Genomic DNA, 24,567 nt, shown 5'->3' with positions numbered 1-24,567 from the left:
AGTATTCAATTTATGAACTAAATGATCTGCTTAATCTTGTGATTTATTACTAGTTTCATAGTTCTCTTTAATTAATAGGAGTTTGTTTTATGTGGGTTAATGATGCTGGTTTCAATCTAGGCATGTAGGGCTGTACAGAACAGGACATGGAGGCAGAGTAGGAGACCCCCTGACTTGAGCTGCATTTTCATGGAGTGCCAGCAAAGTTCAGACTGCCCTCTGGGCAGGACGAATAGAAGGCCGGAAAAACAAATTGGCACAATGAAAATATTTTAAAAACAGAAGTACATGTATCCAAGCTGGCCGTGAGTTTTGAAGTGCACATAGCTGCAAATTAGGCTATGCAGAGTGGTCCAAATATAATGTTTGTAGCTAATGTAATTGTAACAGACCTCTAAGATGGTATCTCACCGCATATTAAAAAAATGACCCAATATAAAGTGGAATTTATGTTAGTCTTTTCAAGCCTAGCCTGTTTTAATTTTGGGTCTTCATTTTTTCTTGACTGACTAAAGTTCTGTGCAGCCTCAGAAGTCAAGTTGAATAAAAGAATAAAGTAATAGAACATTGAAAATAAAACACTAGAGCATTTTATGTATTTAAATTTTCTAGTTTGGAAGTTTTGAATTTTAAACAAGTCTTTCATCATGTCACTGCTGAAGTGTATTCCTAAAATGGTAAATAAGAGTTGCTAAACTAGATAAATATGTATTGTCATACATATTTTTAATCTGAGAAGTATGAGGAGGAACTTGCGAGATGTGGGGTTTCTTTATTGGTGGAAATAGACTGTGTGTATATTGGAACGACTGTGTGTATATTGGAACATACTTTTTTTTTTTTTTTTTTGTTGCAAACTTAGGCTTCTGTATACTTTCATATGCGTGCGTGTATGGATCATCATCAATGCCAGATTGGCACTTGAGGGTGACACTGTCTGGTTCTGGGTGAGGAGTGATGCTGCTGCACAAGTGCATTGGCAAGCAGCAAACTGTAGTAAAGTACAGGTCAGGTCTGAGCAACTCTGTTCGCCATGTAGATGGCCCACAGTGGGCCATCAACTCACATCAAAATATACATTTATTTGTTAATTTTAGATCTGCAGAAATCTCCAGCTCTTACTAAGACGGCAGTATTTTAACTTTGCTACTTTAATAATTATTTTTTGTTTTCCTGTGGGTCAGTGTTGTTACATTTGTACCTAGACTTGAGATTTTATGTGTAGGTGTGTGTTGGGGCAAAGAACGTACTGTTCATGTACAACGGCAAATGCTAAGAGCAGGACTATCTTGTCTTGTGTAACAGATTGTTTAAAACTGTTACAAAAATAAAAAAATTATCTAAAAATCTCAAGTTTGCTAGTTAAGAGTATAAAATTTCTTTTGATTTTTTTTGTATACTTTCTATCATATTGCAAGCTGTGTGTCTTATTTTGAAATGTATTTTTGTGCACTAGAGCACTACAATTTATTGTAAATGTTGCATCAAAAGACTCATTTCTCAGGCAGTTGGAATAAGATTTTTTCAGAGACAAATGTTTCTTATGCACATTGCATAATCATTAGATTGAAAACCCAATTTCTCCAGCTTCTAAAACAAACCATTTTTTTTACATATTGCAAAGTTTTTAAGGGGTAACATCATCAGAACAAATGCATGTTCATGGTGTATTGCTTCTGAAATAGCTGGGAACATACGGTGATGGAAAAATCACTAAACTAGAAAGATCACTTGTGAAATGCACAGTACATTAACATACAGAGGAAGAATAAACAACTTTTTCAATGGCCTATGTGCAGGGCCAGTTTGCAAGTGTGTGATTGTGGTGGTGCTTGATGGTCTTATAGCTTAATTACTGAATATCTACTATGCAGAGATTGCAACTGGAAAACAGTTTTGGACTTGTCTGTTATTGTTTGTCTCTCCTATAGAAAATTAAATACTTTCTATATGTGAGCTATCCATGGTATGATGGCTTGTACCTCCCTGCTGCAGCAGCCACTGCAAAGCAAAGTGATTTTATTGTCCTCTTATCTACTGGAACAGTTTTTAACCTGTCTTTAGCTTTACCAGCCTTTTTACAGACTGAGAAGCCCAACAAGTACCTTAGTGGTAATTTAGAATCTATTAGTAAAGTGTGGGCATTGAGCAGTGTTAGAATTTTCAAGCTGGAGTCAAAATTAATTTCTTGACATATTTCTTGACTATGCTTTTATTTAATAAAGAAGAAACTATGCACTTCAGGAAATGGTAATCTTTATTTACGGCTATGATGGGAAAATGCAAATGCGGCAGTGAATTTTGTGATTAGTATTTTACTGAGCAGTCACTTACTATAATTATATGTTGTAGACCAGTGGAATTATCATGTTCTATTAACCAGATTATTTCCTGATTTCTTGTAGGATTCTGAGTAACAACAAGATCTTGTGGTTGAAGAATGGCTCTTTCTTCGGGCTGAGATCCCTGGAGAGACTGTGAGTAACTGATCAGCCTCACTCCACCTTCAATTAAAAGTCTTTGTACTTCAAATGTAGAAACAAACATCAGATAATGAAGTTGAGACGTTCTGAACTGTACTGCACAGTAGAGTTTCTAGGCAGTCATCAGGTTAAGAAACAGCATAAAAATGAGTGCATGGGGATGGACGTGGAACATACAGGAAAGCACTGCCATCAATTTGGAACTAAAATAAACATCCAGTCAAAGCCTTGTACTACACTATGTACACTATCACAGTGAAGACTGCTGTATGTAATGGTAACACTAATATACCTGACATGGCGTTTGGGTTATTTAACTCGTTGCTCTCCAATACTTCTATTTTAGATCTATACCAATTTTAATTTTTTCTATATTTGAATTTTAATATTAACAAATTGGACAGCATTTATCACAGGAGCAAACAATGACTTCGATAAAGCTCCATGGCTCCAAGCTAAATGACTTTCATATTGATTTGTAACAGTAGTTTTATTATGTAGAACTGTTGATATAAAGTTGTTGCTATATTCACAAATGCATGAATGTATTCTGTGTGGTGTGAATATTTCCATATGCAAAGAAATTATGTATTCAAATCAACCTCAGTATTTTTACTCTAGATGTGTGTGATATGCATGCTGTTTATGGTTGTGGAATAAAGTGGGGAAGTATACCATACTGAGATTTTTTGAGTATCCTAAATGTGGTTTAAAAATAAACAACTTATTTCAAGGTCTAAAGCAATCCCTTAAGCACCTTGAAGGATTTGGGTAAAGTGACTGTCAGAACATTTATGCTAAGTAACATTAGATTTTTCTCTGCATATAGTTATAGTTGTATCAAATACTTTCTTTAATGTTAAATATTAATGTATTAAATTATATGGAATATTAAGTAGCATGGAATGGAGAGTGATGTATTATTTACTAACTGTAAAGAAGTCTACAAACATTTTAGATAACACAATTTAGAACACAAAATAAAATTACAAATTTATTGCAAGAAGACAAATTAGTAAATTAAATTGTCATGTAATGTAAGTAAATGAAGTAATGTAGTGTTTAGAAATAAAGGAAAATGTTTCCTCTGAGTTTTTTTTAAGGTTTAATTTACATTAGGGAATTATACTGAGCATATAACTTTTAAGAATTTCTTAGTTGACTAGTGAGAGAAATACTTCAACCTGAAAAGACATTATGAACAAAACTAAGAACAGTGAGAAAACAGAAAAAGTGTCTTATATGTGTAGCCTCAAGTACCATCACAGTCTAAACCATTTCATTTTCCTGTGCTGATATTTCAAAACAGTACAGATAAAATGAGTATCATCTCCTCTGTTTATAAATCTGTTTGGCTGTGGTGTTAATACACAACCCATGAGTGGTCCGTCAATCGAAGAGTGGAATTCAAGTGATGACATTCTCATGATTCATTGTTCATTGCTCTGTTTCTGTTTCATTTGGGGCCACTCTGGCCCCATATGCTTCTTATCAATATCTGTGAAATCCCAGTTTCAGCTGGAGGGGTGAGAACAGCTGGAATAGTCTACCAGGAGGTGAGTGTGAATGAATTGCAGCTGGATGAGTGCTCCTAGCTCTTGGACAAAGGTTTCCCCGGCTTTGCCTTTTTAACAGAACCTAATTCAGAGCAGTACTTCAGGTGCTCAAGATGGAGAACTGTGGCAGCAACTGCTGTTGATATTCGTGACTTATCAAAATGGAACAAAAACTTTCATTCGTTGCCTGAAAGGAAGTACTGCAGCAGGAAAATCCAGCTTTCTTTAAAATGATGTCAAGTTTACAAGATTAGGGGCTTAGGAACACGGCTGTGCTGGAGTTAAGGATTACTCATTTAATTTGGCTTTGCACTGCTTGTGGTCCCGTTCAGACAAAAAAGTAATGTGAATGCCAGTGAGGAAAGAATCATGTAAGTCAGTATTTTAAATTTTTTTTCTGTTACTATGAGATCATGAGCTAGAGGAGTGTAAGCTTACATGGAAAGTGGAATCATTCAATGTCAAACTGGATAAGATTAGAGAAGTAAAATTTCAGGTGGAATTGAATGACTTGTATATTCTAGAGTGCTTAAACCCTCTTTTTGAGTAAAGAATGGTTTGAAGCCCTACTCAATAAGCGAGTGACAACTTTTCTCCTATTATTTTGTTTTTCAATGTATGTCACAACAGGAATTGGATTACAGTAGTGTCAGTCTTCTCAGGTTCTGGTTATTTCTCAAGAGTTGCACAAGTGAGGTCCCTCACTGAGCAATTGTCTCAAAGTGGGACTCTCATTCTATCAAGCAAATCAAGAAGAGTTATTTACCCTTTAACTGTCCGTTCTAAGAGTAAGACAAAATTGAATTCTAATATTTTACATGAAATTATTATTTTTTTCAAAATGCTTTTTAGAAAATTGCTGGTTTTTTCAACCATAACATAACAATAACAAGGTTACCATTTCAGATTTTCTTGAACTGTTTTGCTGTTATAGGAAACCTGATACTAGATTTTCAGGAGATAGAGCCAACAAACCAGAGAAAAACGTATTTGGGGATGCAGTTACTTCCTGTTTAATAATTTGATAGATAGATAACTATATTTAATAATAATCCATTAATATTAAAAAATGACATGTAATAATGCCTAGTAAAAATAGTGATCAAAATACATGTATGAAATACTAATATCTTTTCTGGGCATTTTGTAAAAGTGCTTTGAAAAGCACTGCCTCACAAAGATACGCTTTCAGTTTTATGTATGTATATGAACAGTGACTTGTGAGGGATCTGTAGAGGTGGCAATCCCTCTCCACAGTTACAGTTTTCTGAAATTAAGAATTACTGCCATGTGCTGGTTTGGCTCACAAGTGTGACATGGCATCTGGATCATGATGTGCCTCTGAGCCCCTGAGCTTGTGCTGTAGGACTAACAAGAGGCATAACGAAGTGAAGATCATAAATACTGTGAGAGAATAAAAGTTTTTTGTACACTTAGATATTATATGCTGTCCAGTTATATGGTCCTTGAGTTGAAATAAAATCAAAAGTGTAGGTAAGAATGTAAATAACCTTTTTTTGAAGCAAGCATGGTAAAGGAACTGTTTGTTAAAATATGAAGAGCTGTGTGGAATTTAACCAGAAGAGATCTACAGGCTATAAATTCTTTAAATGAGAATGCACACCTTGAACTCATTTCTGTGATACACCCTGTGGAGATGGCTGGCTTCACATTCAGGAGGCTGAGAATTCAGTTTGAATCTGAAGCTCAGGGCAGACTTGACAGCTTGTAATGATTTCAGTTTCGGTGCCTTCCCTGTCTGCAGTCAGTGCTCTGCCTTCCCAGAACAGCAGGAGTTATCACAGACATTTCAATAAGTTTCTCCTCTGCTCTGGGTACCATAAAAGAAAGGCAAGCTGGGCTTTCCAAGCCATGAAAGAGTGAGGTGGCCCTTTCAAGTAAGTCTCAGCAATCAGAAAACTCTCTTTTAGTAAAATATTTGTAGGAATCTGAACAACTGAATTGTCTCTGTAATTGGAAGGTACAATTATTGCATAAGTCAGAACAATGTATCACATGGATAAATCTGTGACAGTTTCCTTCCTTAAGAATTATTTTTATTTATTTATTTTTATTTTCTGGGCATGGGGTTAAGCATGCTGTTACCCAAAGAATCACAGGCTAGTGCAGGTTACCGAGTTACTTGCAGATGCCTTATCGTGGCAGTATGTGGTATGGATGCTGCCACCCCCCTCAGTGTGCAGCAAAGTGATGTATTAGTGCCAGCTGTGACAGGACTTTTTCTGCCTGAGGATATTTGGCCAGCCATAGTCCATGGAATGCTTCTGGGAACCAAGGCCAAGGTGACTGGGCCAGGTGCTCCAGCTGTGCTGGACCTAAAGCCAAGATCCAAACTAGGAAAATAAATCTTTTGCCCTCATCCTGGTGCCAGCTGGCACCAAACAATATGTATTTCACTATTATCCACACTGCTAATTTTCTAACTTTGCACAGCAGGCACTGCACCACAGCTGCCCCCAGAGCCCTGAGCTGTCCCCCCACGTTAACCCTCCCTGGGGAAACCTGCCCTGGCTTCCCTGCTGTGGGCTCCTGGTGCTGTAGGATTGATCCTGTGCTTGGGGTTTTCAGAAGTGGGTGTGTGAAGTCACTCTTTCTCTTTCATAACCAAATGCACTTTTATATTACGTTTATGGGAGCATTATACCTCTGAGACTGTTGCTCCTTTGTCCCAGTGCCTGAACCTCTAACGGGTTCAGGAGCTATTGGGAGGGAACCAGCAAATAAAAATAAAGAAACATACACAAACAGACCATGGTTGCATAAGCAGTTTCCTTGGGAAATCAGGATGAAAGATCACTTAGCAAGATTACACATATTTTTCCCAGCTGAGCCAGAAGAAAAAGCATGCCAGGCACCAATAAGCAGCAGTGACTGTTTTACAGAAACTTGCTTTGTTACATTTTCAAGACAAAAATAGTACTGAAGTATCTTGAAGAATTTAGCATTGAGCTTACTTTTTGTTTTAATGTTTTTAGTGCTATAGATGAGTCATACTCAGCCAGGTCTCACTTATATTGTATGTAGTTTTATTGAGTGCTGCTGTAGCATCAAGATCCAATCACGTGTCAGTGCTGCACAGCCACATGTTGTCCTTCCTCACTTATTATCAGACAAGACTGAGTAAAAGCTACTTCCAATAGATTTTAGTGGGACATTCTGCAACTATATGTTGTGGTGTGCAATGGAACTAATAACATGCTGACTTGAGGGATGAAAAGGTCTAGAAAGACAAGTATAAAAAATTAGACCATAGAAAAAAACGTGTTGTTATGCAGTTGTTACAAAAATACGATATTTAGAATTTCTTTAGCAAAATTCAAGTGATGGAAGGATAAAATATAAAGGTTTGACATTTTTAACATGCAGTTTATGTTTTCTAAGTTACCATCCTCTTCATTTTTTCCCCTGCCCTTACATTTGAAATGTGCATGTGCACACACACAAAAAGAAACAGATGTTCTTCCCAGGTACTGCAAAGGATTGGAAATATGCGCAAAGAAACTGTTAACAATTTTACTTTCAACACATCACATATGACATCTTTAAAGTTAGAAACTTCATAGATCAAATACAGAATATGTGTTCTTTTTTTTGATTTTTGTAAAAATAGAAAAATACTGATTATTATGAACTCATAATATTTCAGATTGACAGCCAGGATCCAGCTGTGCAACGTTTTTGGCTTTTTATTTTCCCTTGAAGATTTTGCAGCTGAGGAGGGTGCCAATAACTTTGTGCAAACACTTTTAGCAGAAAATAAATTGATAAGCTTGGAGACCTCAAATGCCACTGAGCTGTGTGTTTAGAGAAATGGTTTGATGATACCCAAGGAAAGGGCAATCTAAAAATCTGTTTCTTAGGGCTGTTTGTTGTGTATATAGTCATAGCATGAATAAAACTATTCTGTTTTATTTAGTTTTTGTATTTGGAGAAATATGGAGAAAGAAAACTCTCAAGCATCTGAAGTTTTCTTGCAACTTTTTCTTGCATTTGAAGTCCTGCATGGATTTAGTAAATTCTCTAGGTCCAGTTGATAATGGTAGCAAACAAGTTATTTCTTTTTTCTCAAAGAACAAAAGTACAGGTCCTACAAACATTATTTTTTCTTCTTTAGAAATTTGTCTAGGACACCTGTGGAAATCTAAGCAGCTTTCCATGTAAAATTTCTTACTGTGTTGGCTTGTAATGGTTTACAAAAGCTCATTATACTGCATTGCTGTTTGCAGTGATTGATGATATTCTGGTAGATGCAGAAGGATGGGAATAGTCATGGGGAAGGATTTTTCTCCAGGAGCAGGACTGTGCTTTGTGCCTGTACTCTAAACTAGACTGAAGACAATTCATGTTCCTCTTGGCAGTCATTGAACTTTGAATCGCCCTTTTGGTTTCAGTGTCAAATGAGGAGTTTATCTTTTAAATTATGATGGTGCCAGGGTTTGCATGAGGCAGGAGGGTTCCCTTTGTCAGTCCTAAATGCAGCTAATGTAGCTGGCAGGTTGATATTATTTGATAGGTGCATTCGCCTGCAATATAGTCTGTACAGAGACACTTGTAAACACTGAGCTTAAAAAATAAAGTTCTGAAAATTCATGATTTACTGAAGTTAAGGTACCTGTTAATTCAGAGACATGTCTATTCCAGATAATTGGTTTGGAGTGTTGGGGATACTCAGGAGATAAAGATCTTTACAAATACTGGAAGGGAAGACAAACCCAGTGAATGTAGGCAGTGGACAGATAGACAGAGGAAAGAAAATAGTTATGCATAGAGTAATGATTTTTCACCTAAAATTAGAATAGCTTTTTGTGAAATGAATGGTTTTTAAGGCTCATCCTGGAGCATGGAGAAATGGAATTTCTACTGAGAAAATGAGTGTTAAACTAGTAAATGGGACTGTATTCTTCAGAGCTTAATACACACACGTCCTTAGCCATCTCATTTCTTCATTGGTAGTAAATGTCACGGTTCACTGTAAGATTTTTTTTTTTTGGGGGGGGGGTGGGTTTATCATATCCCTGAGTTGGAACCAGATTCCTTACCCATCCTGGGACTCCTTCTGCATTTCCTCATCAGTCTGTCTTTGTGGTGGCTGCAGTCCAGGGATTTTTGCCTCTCTTTGGTGCTTGGTTCTCTGTCATTGTGGTAATTTTGGTCATGTTACTCAACAATGCCAGATATATTCTGGTTCAGACAGAAGACAGAGATGTTCACTTAAATGAATGTGCTGTTTAAATATCTGACTTCATGTACCTGTCGATGAAGACTGTAATATATTATAGAATTATTGGAAAATATTAAATGCACGTCAAAAAAAGAGAATATTTTTCCATAAAATCGATCTTGTTCTACAAAGTACATTTTCTGTAAAACCATTTTAATATTTTAAAATTTTAATGGCATGGATTGGTGAGATTGGTATGAGCTTGATGCAAGATTGAAAGGAGATATTAAAATGATCCTGGTAGTACTAGAATACCTTCAGTTCCTCACTGCTAGGGGTTTTTTTAGCATCAAATAAGAGTTCCTCATTAACATTTACAATATTTGAATTATATCTGTTAATCATGCAAAACCACAAATTTAGTAATTGCATATAAAATTTAGTGTTACAATGAGAAACCTCTCATATCACTTAATTAGCTGGAATTATCTAATTATTTCTAACTGACTGTTTAATTTGAACAAAATTTTTACCTGGCCATATTTATTTATTGACAGATTTCTTTTGTCATTATCTGATTCTGGAAGATGTTATATTTAAGACATTGCATTCAATTAAAAATATAGCTTTTTGGCTTCTATGTCTTTTACTTGAAATTAGTCCTTCTAAATCATAAAGGACTTTGTCTAAATAGGGAATTTTTTGCATGCTGTAGCAAATGCAAAATGGTTAGGTAATACAATATTTATATGTTGATGTTAACCAAGAGAGTCTTTTGAAAGAAGAAAATCTGTGAAAGAAGAGTCTTTTATTTGAGAGAAGTGATAAAATAAGCCAAGGACTGTCTTATTTTAGATGGGTTTTTTAATTTTCATTCAATTTTTGTCTCATCACTTGATCTCTCTCTGCCTGTGTTTTTTATCTGTATTGCTTATTTACTATCTCCAAATTGAGTAATACTGGGAGATCTCAGCTTGTCAGGAGAGAGGAAACAAGAAAAACTACAGCAATGTTTGTGTAATGCCAATTATTTTACTTTTCTACCTTATGTGATGTCATTTATGTACATTCCTGCCCTGACTGGGGAGAAACCTTAATGGGCACAAATACACAAGTGCAAATAGAGAATATTGATGCTTGTTGAAAATACCTGCCTGGTTACCTAAGCAGCAGGAAGCAACAGCAGACCTAAGGAACTCTGGAAAATATAATGCATCTGGACTTGGAAAAGCCACTGTTGTTCCTCACTGTTGGTAAAGGAGTGAATTGCTTTTCAAAGCAAGTATAATTTTGCTGCAGGTAGTGTTTTAATGAATTGCTTGGGAGAAGGGTATCCAGTGTGCTATCATTGCATAGAAATTTTAAGAAACCAGAGAAGGAGAAACAGAGGCAGGATCAATATCTCAAGTCAAACTCAGCAAACTTAATTAAAAATTGCCTTTTCACTTCAATTACGTGGTTCTTAATAGATGTCTTTATTCTGTCCTATGACTAATGGTAAGTTACACGTCTAGTAGTGCAAAAGCTGAGTATTTTTTGACACTGCCTCCCTAAAAGCAAGAAAAAACCCCCACCAACCAAAAAACCAACATCCTCAAACTCTCTAAATACCAGAATCCATTATGTTCTAGTGTGCAGTATCAAAGAGAGTTTTAGCATTCTATCAGGTATTGTAAAACTTCTGCTGTTCTTAATATGACTGTCAGAAACACAACAGGAGTTGAAAATTAAAAGTAAAATTACATCACCCTTTTTGTAAGAGGCTTTATGTACTGTAAGTCTTACAGCCATGAAGTATCTATCAAAGCACTTGTAATGCAGTGTGACAGAAAGGTAATGCATTTTTTTCCTCTATTCATATGTTATTTACCAATACAAAGTCACAATACAGGCTATTAGACATCACATATATAATGTTTTAGAGGATGAGACAACAGTAAAATACCCTGTATGCCTATTGTTGGAGAGTTGCTATGCTGTAATGTGCAAAAAAGAGCAGTAATTCTAGAAAAAGAGGATGATTCCTTTGGGATATTACAGCTGTAGTTAACTCTGAAAAACAGGTCAGTAAACCAATCCCATTGTCCTGGAGCAAGAGTCCAGAACCAAGCGTGATTCCCATCTTTTCTTTATACCTTAAGCCTGTTTTTTGTTTGCATCCTAAACTGCCACATTCATTTGTCTGGTTCTGTGGTATACTTGTTTCTGCCTGGAAACAGCATGGGCTCCCAGGCCCTGTCTTTGCTCTTAATTCCATGGTTTATGGTGAGATCTGGGACCTGCTCAGTGCTGCTCGTGGGCGTGACAGGCGTTTGTCATTCTGAATGCTCTGCTGAGATTTCATGTCTGGTTCTGACATGAAATTTTGGTTTCAGCTTGGGCACAAAATTGCCAGTTGCTGGCAGGGACATGATGTAGCACCAGTGTTTGAGGTATAAGTGGTTTGCCAGGCTGCATTGATGGACTTTTGAGTGTAGCTATTTGCAAAACAGTTTTCTGTTAGAAATGTGAACGTGGCAAAATAAAAACGTTCAGTAGGGGACACACGAGTTTCACAGGACCATCTTTATCATAGATACCATGTTTTATTTAAACTGCTTTATAGTCACAAAATATAGAATCTTTTTTGATTGACACAACTGAACTAAACCACTTAGGACTGATGCAAGCTGTGTTTCTATAAAAAAATGCAGACTGGTTGAAACAGTAGGAAAAACAGAAATGTGGTTTTAGGGCAGTTTGTATGAAGTCAGAGAGAACCATGCTGGGAAGCCAAGCTGATAAAAATTAGTGTTAGATCATCAGCAACTGAGCTAATCTTGTGAAGGGAGCGGTGAGGTGAATTGGTAGCTGAGTCCTTTTATTCAGTATGTGGTTTTGATTCCTCGGCTGCAGGCTATTGGTGTAATAACCCTCTCAAACTCCAGAAAAGACTATATATTAGTTGTATTCAGGTGCAGTGTGATCTTTGACATGTTTACTGTCAAGAAGATGAAAAAGTTGCTTTGCCTGGTGGTATTGATACATAAAATGTGAGAAACCTCAAGTTCTGACTAGGGACATCTCAGTATCGTAGTGGTGTTGGGTAAAAGTGAGTATCCAAGGAGAAGTTCCAAACTCAATCCTTCCCTCCCAGAGAGTTTTATGGGCCCTATGGATAATTTTTCTTTCTTGTGTCTCCACCTCTGACTTGGTATCAATTGACAGACATTTCTCAATTGCTTACTTATAAGGACAAAACCCCCTATGTATATAGGTTATTGTCTGCCAAAAGTGCATGTCTGTAGACTAGGCTGGGAGATCCCAGATGAAAATGTGCTATTACTCATTCATATCATGCTGGTCTGTAAATGCTCCACGGGTACCAATGACCCTGGGAGCTTGCTGCCCTCAAAACTTCTGGGGATGCCTGCAGAAAGCACAGCTTGTTCTCTTGACGCTTGTGCTTCACCAGTAATCTCTGAGAAGGCAAAAAAAAAGAAAAAAAAAAGAATAGAATTGAAAAGGAATGGAAAGAAGGGCTATGGTTTATGCCAGTTCAGTTTAAAGGAAAAAAAATCCTCAAAATGAGTTGTCTGAAGTAGTTAGGAAAGCTGATGTAATATAACAGCTGTGGGCAGTTTTTCTCCCCACTTCTTAATATAGACAGAATTGATTAGTTGGGTGTAGTATAGTGCTGCGTGTGTCAAGTAGGTACAAAATGGTTGTTCTCACGAGAAAATTGCATGCAGACTTAGCACATGATAAGCTGTCTTGTGTTAACACAAATTGCCTCGTTCTTGAAATGGAAAGTGACTGGGAGTGCTATAGAGGATGTTTGTGTAGTCTGAGCTATGCACATATTCTGCAGAAAACAAAAAGAATTACAAAATTCCCCTATGTGCTGCTTTAGAAATCGTTTTGCTGAGGAGAATACAGAGAGAAACATTGTGCTGAAATAAAATGCATATTTTTATTTGCTTAACTTGAAAAAATGAAATAAAATTGGTATATGCAATTTGTAGTGAGATTCTTCTGATAAAAATAAGCAGTTTAAGTTAAAAATAAGTCACTTGAGTTAGCATATGCAAGAAACTTGTTGAAGCATAAGTAAAATGTTTTTATCATGCCTTTATAACCCAGGAAACTGCCAAAGGGGCAGCTTGAACCTCTTAAAGTCAGTTAATCTCTGTCTATGAAAAAATATGGAAGATGATAAATCAGGAAAAATATGTTAGCTGTAGGTGCCTATAAAAGCCAAATTTATTAAAAAGCATACCCTCAGCCATAACTGTAACACTTCTGCCATGATGCTTTAATTAATGGCCAATGAAAGAAAGTTTTACAGCTAATGTATGTACTCAGACACATGGTACATTTATTACTTTCAATAAGTGTGTTTTACCATTTTTTTTCCTTCAGTATTCCCATTTGTTTGTTCATGCAAAGTAAGTTAATACTTTTTTAAAGACGTGCTTTTCAGCTGAAAGGGCAGTTTAAAGTACATTGTGTTCAGAACAAAACAGTGTTTTATGTACTATGTCAGCAGCTAAATTGAGAATTTGATGCTTTTTTCCCCTTTGTACCATTAATTGCTTTTAGGTATTTCTGAGAAGTGCAAGTGCCTCACCAGGGACAATTCTCTCATTTGAGTGAAGTTTAAATACTGTATTAAGCTTTCCTTCTGTACAGAGTTATGTGAACTTACAAAAATATTTAGCAATGTAAGACCAGAATGGGTTGCAGCCAGCCTGAACTTCCAGGGATAGAAAGAAAATTTGTTCAGCTCTCCCTCTCATCATATACACCATAAATGAGCCAGTCCGTTGACAGCTTTCCAGCACTCCATTAAGAACACTGGAACTTCAGTTCAGTATATGGCTCTAAAACTTATAATATGTCACGAAGGAAGAAACTGTAATGTGCCACAGGTTGGTTTTTTTGGTTTTTCTTTTACGTATCTTTGCCGCTGTGACCAATAAATCTGTATCAGCCATTCTTCAGTTTCTTTAACCACGACTGTGCCAGCAAGGAACACCAACACAGGCACTGATTTTTCACTACTGGACTAGAGAAGGTTACCAGTGTAAACTATCCAATACACCCTCTCTTAGCCTTTTTTGGCAAAACAGGAGGAGCAGGGAAAACTCCTGAAGCCATGTTCTGCATCAAACAAGAAATAAATAAATGTTGTTGGTACTGGAAGATGCCTGGGGAGGCATCATCTCTGGATATGCAAAAATTCCTGTCACAAGCTGCAATTTCCAACTCTAGGAAGCCATATTCATGCATAAACATTATCAAACTGAACACATGATTTGAAGGCTGTGCCAAATTTCTACTTTTTCTTATCTATGATCTAATTGTAGTCATAGCCTATTTTTATCCATATGATTTTATAGTACTGTTATCCTTCAACTTAAACTAATCTTTTTCTCTTTGTAGGGTTCACCATTCATAAACAGTGATGTAATACTCACTTTCCTCATCTAAGCAAGCCAAAAATATGATAAGCTCTTAGCGACATGAAAGTAACGACGAATTGTACATATCCTTAAAAAAAATTATGGGCACAGCGCCTGAAGTGTGTCTAAAAGCAAGATTATTATCTGCAAAGATTTATTTTATAAATAATGGCAATGTACTCTCTTTATAGTCTAAAAAATTAATTTTAATCCAGTTAATTGAATACTCAGGTAAGTACAATTTCAGCTTAGTTTAGCAATCAGAAGTGATGTTTGTGTTGTAAAGCTGATGCTGTTGAATATAGAAAAGACCCCTCTGAACCTGCAGTAAATAAATATCCTTGGGAAAATTCACTGTGACTTTAGGGCTTAGGAGGTCTGTACAAAGCTGCTTTCCCTGGTCTTGTGTTACAAGACAGTGCTGACCAAATGGTTACTTAAAGAAGCCCAGTGAAAATTTAAAACTTCCTGCTGAGGACATTGAATCGATTCTTACTTTCCATCCTATTTTTATTTTTGTTGCCTCTATTTTCAGGTTGAGTGCTGGATGGGTGGGGGTGTTCATTTTCCTTTTGCCCTCTCGAGAACTGAGAATTCAGTAAATTGAACTTTTTTTCCCCTTTTTTCTAAGCTCAGTCATCTGCACAGAGAGTAAAATGCAGACCTTTTCTTACAGTTCTTCTCTCCTGACTTCATTGCATTCAGGTGTTTGAGTAGCAGTCTGTGATGATTACTTTGTAGTTTATTTGTGTAAGTCAAATTAAATGTCTTTCACTTGGAACAGAAATGAGACATTTCACTCATTTTTCCCTATTGACTATGTTATTGCACAGCAGCTGCTCCCTGGTTTCGTAGAGCTATCTACTCATGTATTCAGACTCTCTATTACTGTAAGATGAGAAAATTCATCTTAGCTAATAGCTCTGACATAACTTCTCCTTCATTCATTAATTTCCTACCTTTCTACATGCCTTGCTCAAATCTATGATAAGCAGTGACAATGAAAGGAAAAACATAGAACAAAAGTAGAAAAATGGTATTATAAAATAGGAAGTTTAACACAGAAGTGGAGGATCAAGTATTTCTAAGGGGTCACCAGTAGCATGTTGGATGGTCTTTATGCAGAACTTCTTCTATTGTCCATCCTTACATAAGGGAATTTCTGGTCTTCTCACTTCTGTGTTGAGTTGCCGTGCTAATGGGTGCATGTCCTAAAGTCTTATTTTCTCATATCTCTTCCCTTTGAAAATTCCCAGACATTCTCTCTTTTTGTGTGAATTGCATCATAAAAAAACGTTTTTCTGTCTGTTGTTGTCATATGTGTGTCCTTTCATCATTCTGTCTGCTTATTCTTACTGTGTTGAAGTACCATACCACAATGCAGGCACTTTGTTTTTATGTCTAGCATTCTATACCTGAATAATTATTTAAGTAGTTCCATAAGTGTGCATGAAGTCCTATATTCTTACTTACTTTTGGTCCATTTCCCCCACAAATCTGTAAAAGCTTTTTCATATGACAATTCCTCAAAAAAGGCAGTACCAGGGTTTAGTACTCACAAAGGTGAGCTAAGCCAGGTTTCATTTCTTCAGCCCACCTCATGTCTCTCAGGATGACTTGTGGCTCTTCTGTGTCTCCATGTTGTTATAGGGATGCTGTTCCCCAATGCTCAGCTCTTTTTCACAGGAGCAGCTGATGTTTCTTGAGAAAATATAGCATGCCACTGGGCAGCTATTTCATTAGCAGGCATTTCAGGAAAAAAAGTGGGTGCAGGCTGGGAAACGAAACTCTGCCTGATACCTACAAAGAATGTAGAGCCATAATTTATGGAGGCTGTGTGCTGGACACATGGAGCTGAGCACATGCCAGCACTGAGCATGAACTCTTCAGGGCTCTGGTCTTGTGCCAACTCACACAAAAGCTGGTACAGGTACGTCATTGTTGCTACAGCTCATGGAACTTGGGGTGTGCCAGGCTTTCTTTTGCTAAATGTACTTGGGGAATTCATTTCTTTAAATACTTGGTGTTTCATAGTGAGGTTGAGGCTCAGTTGGCCGAAACTCTAGCATTTTTAATGAACTGTAGAGCATTAGCTGTGTGATTTCTGTTTATTTATTTAAATACTTGCATGTTTTAGAGTTTTTGCATATGTTGCTGTAGTGTGCTATTTAAGGCGCTGGTGGTACACTATGAAGTCCCGTTGATTGCCCCATTTTCTTGGTATGTTGCATCTAAAAGCAGACGTGGATACTGCTTTCATTAACTGGGTTTAAGGAAAACTTACTATTTACAAAATTGCTGGGAAGTGTAAACAACATTTACACTCTTTTGTGATCCTCAGTCAGACTTCCATGAAAAGCACATTTTCTGAAACCAAAGCTTTTCTAATGACCTATTAAGTCATTGTGTAGTTCAACATTTAAAAGATGATATATGAAAAGCAAACCCTAATGAAGTGTGGTGAGCCAGCAAAAAGCAGATGGGATCATGCACAGTATTACCAGTCTTGCAGAATGACTGAAAGAACCTTTTATACTAAATACAGATTTTACTGTCAAACTTTAGTAATGGGCTAATGTTAAAAAAGTAAACTGTGAGAGCAGCTGCTGCTCTCTTTCCTACTTCAGTCAGGCTGAAGTGAAACTAGAAATGGTACTTCTCTTGTTTCAATATTGAGATAGTACTAGATTTCTTCCTGGGGCTGCACGAGTGTGCTGTTTATATCAGTTGAAAGGATAAATTCACGTAAGGTAAGTGTAAACTGATAGATCAGAACAATACTGGCAGTTTGGCAATATTGGTTCCATGTGAATTACCTTTCATTTCCCATTGAATTTTCAAGCTCCTGTTTGAGACAGAGAGTATGTGTTCAAAGAAATTAAAAAAGAGAATTCATGTGCATGTATGTATAATACCAGTGCCAATATGCCAGCAGTGAGCCTGAAGGAAGGCAGCCTCTCTGCTCCACCACTCACCCAGAAAGTTAGCAGAACAGTCAATCAGCCAATTGCCCAGCAAACTATCTACATCCTCCAGTGCTAACAGGCAAAGCAATTTGATTTTGCTCTTTACTGACATTTCTCTTTTGCATGTCAGCTATTTTGTGCATTTTTGTATGTTAAATTTGGGATTGCATAAGATTTATTTTCTGGCTTATTTGCTTGTTTCTTCCTAATCGTATATTTATTTCATCTTATTATATTGCTGAAAACAAAGAATTTCTAGGTGGTAGTACTATTATACTTAAGTGTACCCATTTAGTTTTATCCTACTAACTTTATAGAAAGCTTTATGCAATAAATTGAATGTGACTGCCTTCCTTCTTACTTTTTCATCCTAACCACATAACAAAAAGAACAGAGAACAGTATAAGAAAGGGCTGATAGAAATAGAATATAAGGCATTGCTGCAGGTCTTTATCCTCTGTACCCTCTTTGCTGTCTTCTCTGCTCTCAGAGACAGAGGCGATTTGAGCTTTCTGTGCCTTGCAGAGGAAGGTTACAGTTCTGCTAAGGAAAATATTCCTATACATACATATACCACTTCCTGATGATTTGGGCTACCTGTTTCCAGCTTATTTGCAGGTAACCTTGAATCAGTGATTGCCATCATGAAATTGATTAACTATTACCACCAGACCCAAGGTATTACCATTTAGAAACTTCTCTGAAGTCCAGTCTATTCTTGATATAACACAGTTTTCATCAGCAACAAATACATCAGGAATCATTTGATCTGCATGTTTTTTGCTTAGAATAATGCTCAGCAGTTCAATTTCTACACATCTCCCATACTTTTGGATTACTTTTTTTCCTTTTTTTTTTTTTTTTTTTTTTTTTTTTTTGAACGCTCATGAATTTGATTTTTTGGGAGAAAAAAAGATCTCATTTACTGCACCGTAGAACTCTTTCTAAATATGTTTTATGTCCTATTTTAATGGCTGTTAGATAGCATTGTATACTGTATTTTCCTAGGATGAAATAGATACTGTCATTAAAATAGTGTTGCCACTTCAGGCAAATGTAGCATTATACAGATTATTTGTACAAAACTTTTCTTTAAAATCTTCTGAAATGTGGACTTATTTCTCCAATGAAATACTTAAAAGGTTGAAAGTTTAATTTTGAGATTTTTTTTTTCTCTTGCCATAAGCAGAAGTCTCTTCTTAGAGCTTAGTACAGATTTGTTCTAATTCTGTGTTTTTAATCTCTGGTGTGAATAGTTTCATCAGATCTTTTGGTTATTGCGTGGTTCATTTTAGGTTAAGCCAGGGGTTAACTTCTTACAGAGGTTGGTTAAAAAGCAGATGGGTTCTTTCTGAGGACAAATGTGCTTTGGCCAAGATTTAAAGAAATCATGCAAAACTGGTATTTGCATCCATTCCCCACTCCTCCCTCAACACTTACGTTAAGATTTGTGAAATACTCAGACTTGAAATCTGGCAGAAATTTGCTCTGTGATTCTTGCACAGTCAGTAATCTGTTTCCATTTGGCTGAGATGCAAAATTTTAAACAATACACATCACATTTGTGCAAAGATTATATTAAATGGTGCAACTGGGGATCTAACAAAGTGCACTTGGTATGTTATTTGTACGTGTATCATATATAAACTATGAAAATTCCCAGTAAAAGTCTTTATTGCAGTATCTTGCTGGATTTGCGTGGATAAAAAAAAGCGAGAAAGGAGTTCAAAGATATTTACATGCTCAGGACCATAATTAACATAGTCCAAGTGAATGTAATAATGGAAGAATTTTAACTGCATTCATTGGAGACTGAGTATCAGAATTCTGAATACAGGTCTGTGTTCATGATGATAGAGTTACAATATCAGTGGCTTAGTATGCCTAAAAGTGAGTATCTAAAAGCTAAATATAAAGCAATAAAAAAGTTTTGCCTGAAATGCTAATATCTTAGGGTCACTTTAAAAAAGGGTAGTTTTGCAAAAGCAAAAAACCCCTTTGAATCTAGCCAATCAGGCCAAAAAGAATTATTCTTAAAATTTATAAAAATGAGGAAAAAAAGGTAAAAAACCAGAAAAATAAAATAATATTTTATGTCAGATTTTGGTCTTGTGGAATGACAAAGGTTTCTGTTTCAGTCCTGAATGACCTATTAGAGCTTAGCAGTACAAGCATTAGTTGCTAAAATAATTATTTTACTACAAGCAAGTCAGATTAGGTGATTTTAGCAGAACAAATTGAAACGCATAAGCTGAGAGAAAAAAAATTGATAACTGGACTAGAGAATTATCTGCCTTTTCATATTGATTTGACTTGTTAAGACTGTTAAGAAAAAATGTTTTAAGGGTTACCATGGCTGTAGGTTGTACAATGCCACCATTAGGAATCCAGACATTTTCCTTATGGTGTTACATCAAATACCTGATACTGACAAATATCAAATATCCTCCCTTCTTTTTCTCAGAAATGCAGATGCCATAACGGGCATTGCTCTTACTGTTCCCAGAGCACTTCAGTATAATTTTCAACTTGATGGTTTTTGCACGTGTTAGATATGGGCATGAGCATGTCAATAAATTTTTTATAATCCTGTGGAATACTTAATAATAGAATAGAATATGAAGCAAAGTAAGCTTATACTGAGTCAGAGGTTGTGGTGTATTATTGAACAAACTTGTATTGGTGTCATTTGCATTTTGCCTGTCTTCCCTGTTGCTGCTGAGTTGCATGTTTTGAGACTGATATTTATTGTGTATGGTCACTCTCAATGAAGCTGTAAGATACTGTGAGCATGAAAATTTATAGGCAGATTAATAGGACCCATTATTAATCTCTAACTAAGCCTGACATGGCACAGATGTCGTCATTTGCTAAAAAAAAAAAATATTCTGTCTTCCTTAGGCCAATAGTGAGATAATTATCTGAGGATACAGAGAACTTTCTTGACAAACAGTTCTGAGGAATGAAAGTCAAACAGAGAACACTAAATATTTTACTAATAAGGGGATACTAGCTTTGGATTTATTATAATCAGCTTGACAGAGTTAGAAATGAATGTATAGGAAGACTGCCTATTTTATCAAGGTTTCCAGAGCAATACCTTTTGAGCTTCTCAACAGCACTGAAGTGTCACAGCACTGAGCCAAGCAGCACTATAATGAATATGAGGGAACCATGTGTGCTCAGCTGAACTGGAGATGAAGGTGATCTTTGTAGATGGTGATATTGACACTTATAGCTCTCTGACTAAGGCCCCTGCTTCTAAAACAAGATTATTTGAAATAGTAAAAAAGGAGATAAATATAGGAGAAGGAGATAAGGAGTATGAGATGAAATAAAAATCCAGGTGGAGAAAGCAGAGTAGGAAAATTTCTGTTGGTACCTCAGAGGACATGAGTTGTGAAGATGCAAACAGAGAATACCTGTGACCAAGGGCTGGGATGGTGATGCTCGCACAGGGAGGGTGGAGAGTACCAAAGAGGTGCTGAAAAAGGAGGAAAATTGTTCTGTGCCTGCTCAAACCATCAGACATGTGGTGTTACTTGGGCAGGGCTGGCTAGGCCTGGCTGAGGACACAGGTGGTCACCTGTGTTTACGTGTATGTTTTGTGTTCCTAATCCCTGGAATGGCTGGTGGATACTGCAGAGGGAGTCACAGTGAGGAGGAAGGAGGAATAAGTCACATTGCTTAAAAATAACATGCTTCAGATACATGTTGTAGGGCACTCTAGGGGGAAACTGGCAGAGTGAACAGTCTGTGTTGTATTGGAAAAAATTATTTAGGAGTGTCTTGGGGGCAAAAAAATCAAGATAAAAACTGTAATTCCTCTGCAGGACAATGCTTACACAATTTTCTGCTTCATCGCAAAACATTTCTTTTGCACAACTATGCCAGAGGTATGTATTACATACATGTAACTCAGTCCTTCCTCAGTCTGATACCAGCTTGGGTAGTTTGCTGAGGGTTTGCTGATGGCTGCCTGTCTTCTGTATAAAATCTGTGGGTTTTGCCAGGCAAGGGGAGAAATAAGGAACTCCTGAAGAGTCAAATGGGTCTTTCTGACCACAGAAGGAAATGAAAATAGCAGCAAAAAGCCTAGTGAAAATAAAGTAATAGAATTTGAGATGGCAACATCACCCAGTTTCTGAGACATCCCCATTATGCCTGCTCTTAAAGAGATGTCTCCATCTTTGAAATACAACAGCCTCTAGCAGATCTGAGTATAACCTGCACCAGAAAAGCTGATCATAAAGGAAAAATCCAATTAATTCTTAAACAGTGAGTAGATCCTGCTGAAGTTGTGAGATCGTGGGCTGACCTACAGAAATCCAAAGCTGAGTCTTCCATGTTCAAGCCTTCAACTTAATAGAGAGATAGAGAGAGGGCCCTTCTTTCCCTTCCCTAATCCCTTTTTCAGTTTTTTTCCTTATTGTCCTTTGCAGGTAAGGAGCCATTCAAGTGCTCCTCATCGACACCTTGCTGATTGTAGAAAAAGGGACATGATTTCATCCCTTTTTGGGGCAAGAAAATACAGAAATTCAAAATTAGGAAAAGGGCAGTGGTTGCGAATATGAATTACAACAGAAATATTGATTTTCATTTGTTCAGACCTTTCTTAGAATGACAGGCTTTTTCAGCAATTGTGGTTTGGTGTTTAAAAAGGAGGTTTCTATCTCCCTTGAAAAGACAGTCAGTTAAAAAAAATTTCTTTCCTTTTTTGTTTTGTATTTTTTTGTCCTTTTTTTGTTGTTTCCTTTTTAAGGGTTCTGGCTATTAAACTGTAACACTGGCCACATGTGCATTAAAACTATAAAGTTCTTATGAATCTTTAATGAGAAAATGTTCATGTGTGTACAAAGTAGATGGTTTTAGCAGAGGCACCTCAGTCACTTTTGATTTTGTTCCCTCACCATCCCCCAAATACCTCAAGGGCTCCGTTCTGCATTCCTTACACATTTTGCTTGCTCCGGAAAGACTCACATTCACATCAATTGAAAGACCATCACCTCCTTCCTCCCCCCAAAACCCACATAACAAAACCAAAACTCTGTTGCAAAATCATTTTGATCTCAGAAAAGAGGATGATTTTTTTATTATTATTCCTTGATTGTTTTTAGAAGATTTTAATATGGGCTGGGGAAAAGAATTATTAAAACTGCAGAGAGGGAAAGCTTTTGGAAGTGCTCGTGTGCTGTGCTGTGGTGGGTAGGGTCAGTAATGCTATTATGGTCTATTGGAGTTGCTGCTGTAATTAGGGCAAGGGGGAAGGTGAGGGCAGTCTCAGAGCAGGCAAGAGGGGCTGGTTGGGTCTCACCCTTCATGCCATGGCAGACCAGGATCCTCTCTCATGTGAAACCCCATGTAGCAGCCGCCTGGTTTTGATGCGCTATTGGAAATAATAAAGGTCAATGCCATTAAAAATGGTGTGTGAGTAAAATGCTTATCTTGCAGGAGGATCTCAAAACCTGCTAAATGGCTTATTTGTGAGTTTAGTAAAATACTGATGAAGGGTTTATCCTTGCTTTCAGAAGTATGGAGTGACAGCAGTCAACAACGATAGGACTGTATAGAGTCCCATCCTTTCTATTAATTTGCTTTCTCAGGAGGGCTGTCCTTGCTTCCTTGTCTACATTTTGAGAAGTTATTCACTTTAAAATATGTTTCTGCTTTTAAGAAAAGAAACTGAATAGAGGAATTAATGCTTTGAAATGGAACAAGAAACATGTCTTAGTTTGTGAGGTTTTTTTTCCTAAATAAGGCTTCACAGTAATAAATCTAGTAGTGTTTGTGAAGATGGAGATAAAATACAATGGAATGTAAAAAAAAAACCAAAACCCAAAGACTTAAGCTTTCTTTTAACACCAGAGAGGACAAGTTGTTTCACAAATAAGTTGTTTGTCAGAGTACCACTGTGAATTATTCCCAGTGTCTCAAAATGGGCCTTGACAGTGGAATTGCTCCTCTATCACTATTTTTGAAATCAGATTCTGAAATTCGAGGCTAGCTGTATACAGTTTCAAACTTCAGTGTTTTAGGAGGAAATACAATACAAGGAGCAATAAATACACCTTATGAACACACTTGGGTTTACAGGTCTCCCATTTCTGATACAGTAGATATCTATTGGATGATAATGGGAGGCAGCAGGCCAGTTTTGTTCCTGTGACCACGGGATGAGGAGATCTGCAGCCTAATCCCATCTGCAGGGACCCACCTCAGCAGCCAGGACACACCAGGGAGGTTTGCTTGTGCCTGTGGGAGTTAAATTGGGCACCTTGGCTTTAGAAGGGTGGGCATTGGCAAAGTAGCAAGCTTTGTTATTTTTTATATATGCGTGACTCTGATCATGTTATATTCTCTTTGGTATCCTGCAAATGCATCGCTGAGTAACACTTAGAATCCAGGACACAGGGAGGCTGGATGTGGGACAGGATTGTATGTCTTTGTGGATTTATGGTTAGGTGGCATCCAAAAATTGCTCTCAGGAGGCTACCCTGAGTTTCTACTGATCTTCCAGGGATTATTTTGGTTCTTGCTGCAATCTGAAAGTCAGGAAATAGACATGAAACTTCATTTTCCCCAAAGGTGCATCTTTGGACTGTCTTTTCCCCAAGTCTTGTCATGTATATTACCACAGTGTGGAGAAATGAGAGAATTTAATTTGCTTGTAAGTTTATTTTGATGAAATTTATGTAAAACTAGAATTGATAAGGCCTAGATTGACTATGAATTAAAGAAATGAGTACTTTGCATGAAGTTCCAGGATTTAAGAGAGGATAAATATGGAGCTCAGCATGTCACAACACCGGCCATGGATAAGCAGCATGACACCACAAAGTAACGTGTCGTGCCAGCTGGAAGTGCTGGCAGATAACTTAATTCAGTCATCAAATTGTAACTGAGGCTAATCGTGGAAAAACCACCAGGCCATGCAGC

The 24,567-nt window shown here is 36.9% G+C and overlaps 1 protein-coding gene across 1 annotated transcript in view; it reads left to right on the top strand.

The window, feature by feature from the left end:
• The window catches only part of LOC310912352 (adhesion G protein-coupled receptor A3-like), a 253,587-nt gene that overhangs the window by 39,042 nt on the left and 189,978 nt on the right, over positions 1-24,567 (top strand). The window contains exon 2 of the mRNA XM_083866869.1: positions 2,406-2,477. Within this exon, the coding sequence (XP_083722995.1) occupies positions 2,406-2,477 (72 nt within the window). The remainder of the gene's footprint in view (positions 1-2,405; positions 2,478-24,567) is intronic.

Source organism: Zosterops lateralis (genome assembly GCF_965231275.1).
Source record: "Zosterops lateralis genome assembly, chromosome: 8".
Classification (NCBI taxonomy): domain Eukaryota; kingdom Metazoa; phylum Chordata; class Aves; order Passeriformes; family Zosteropidae; genus Zosterops; species Zosterops lateralis.
Note: the sequence above shows the minus strand (reverse complement) of the source record. Positions and strands in the feature narration are given on the sequence as shown.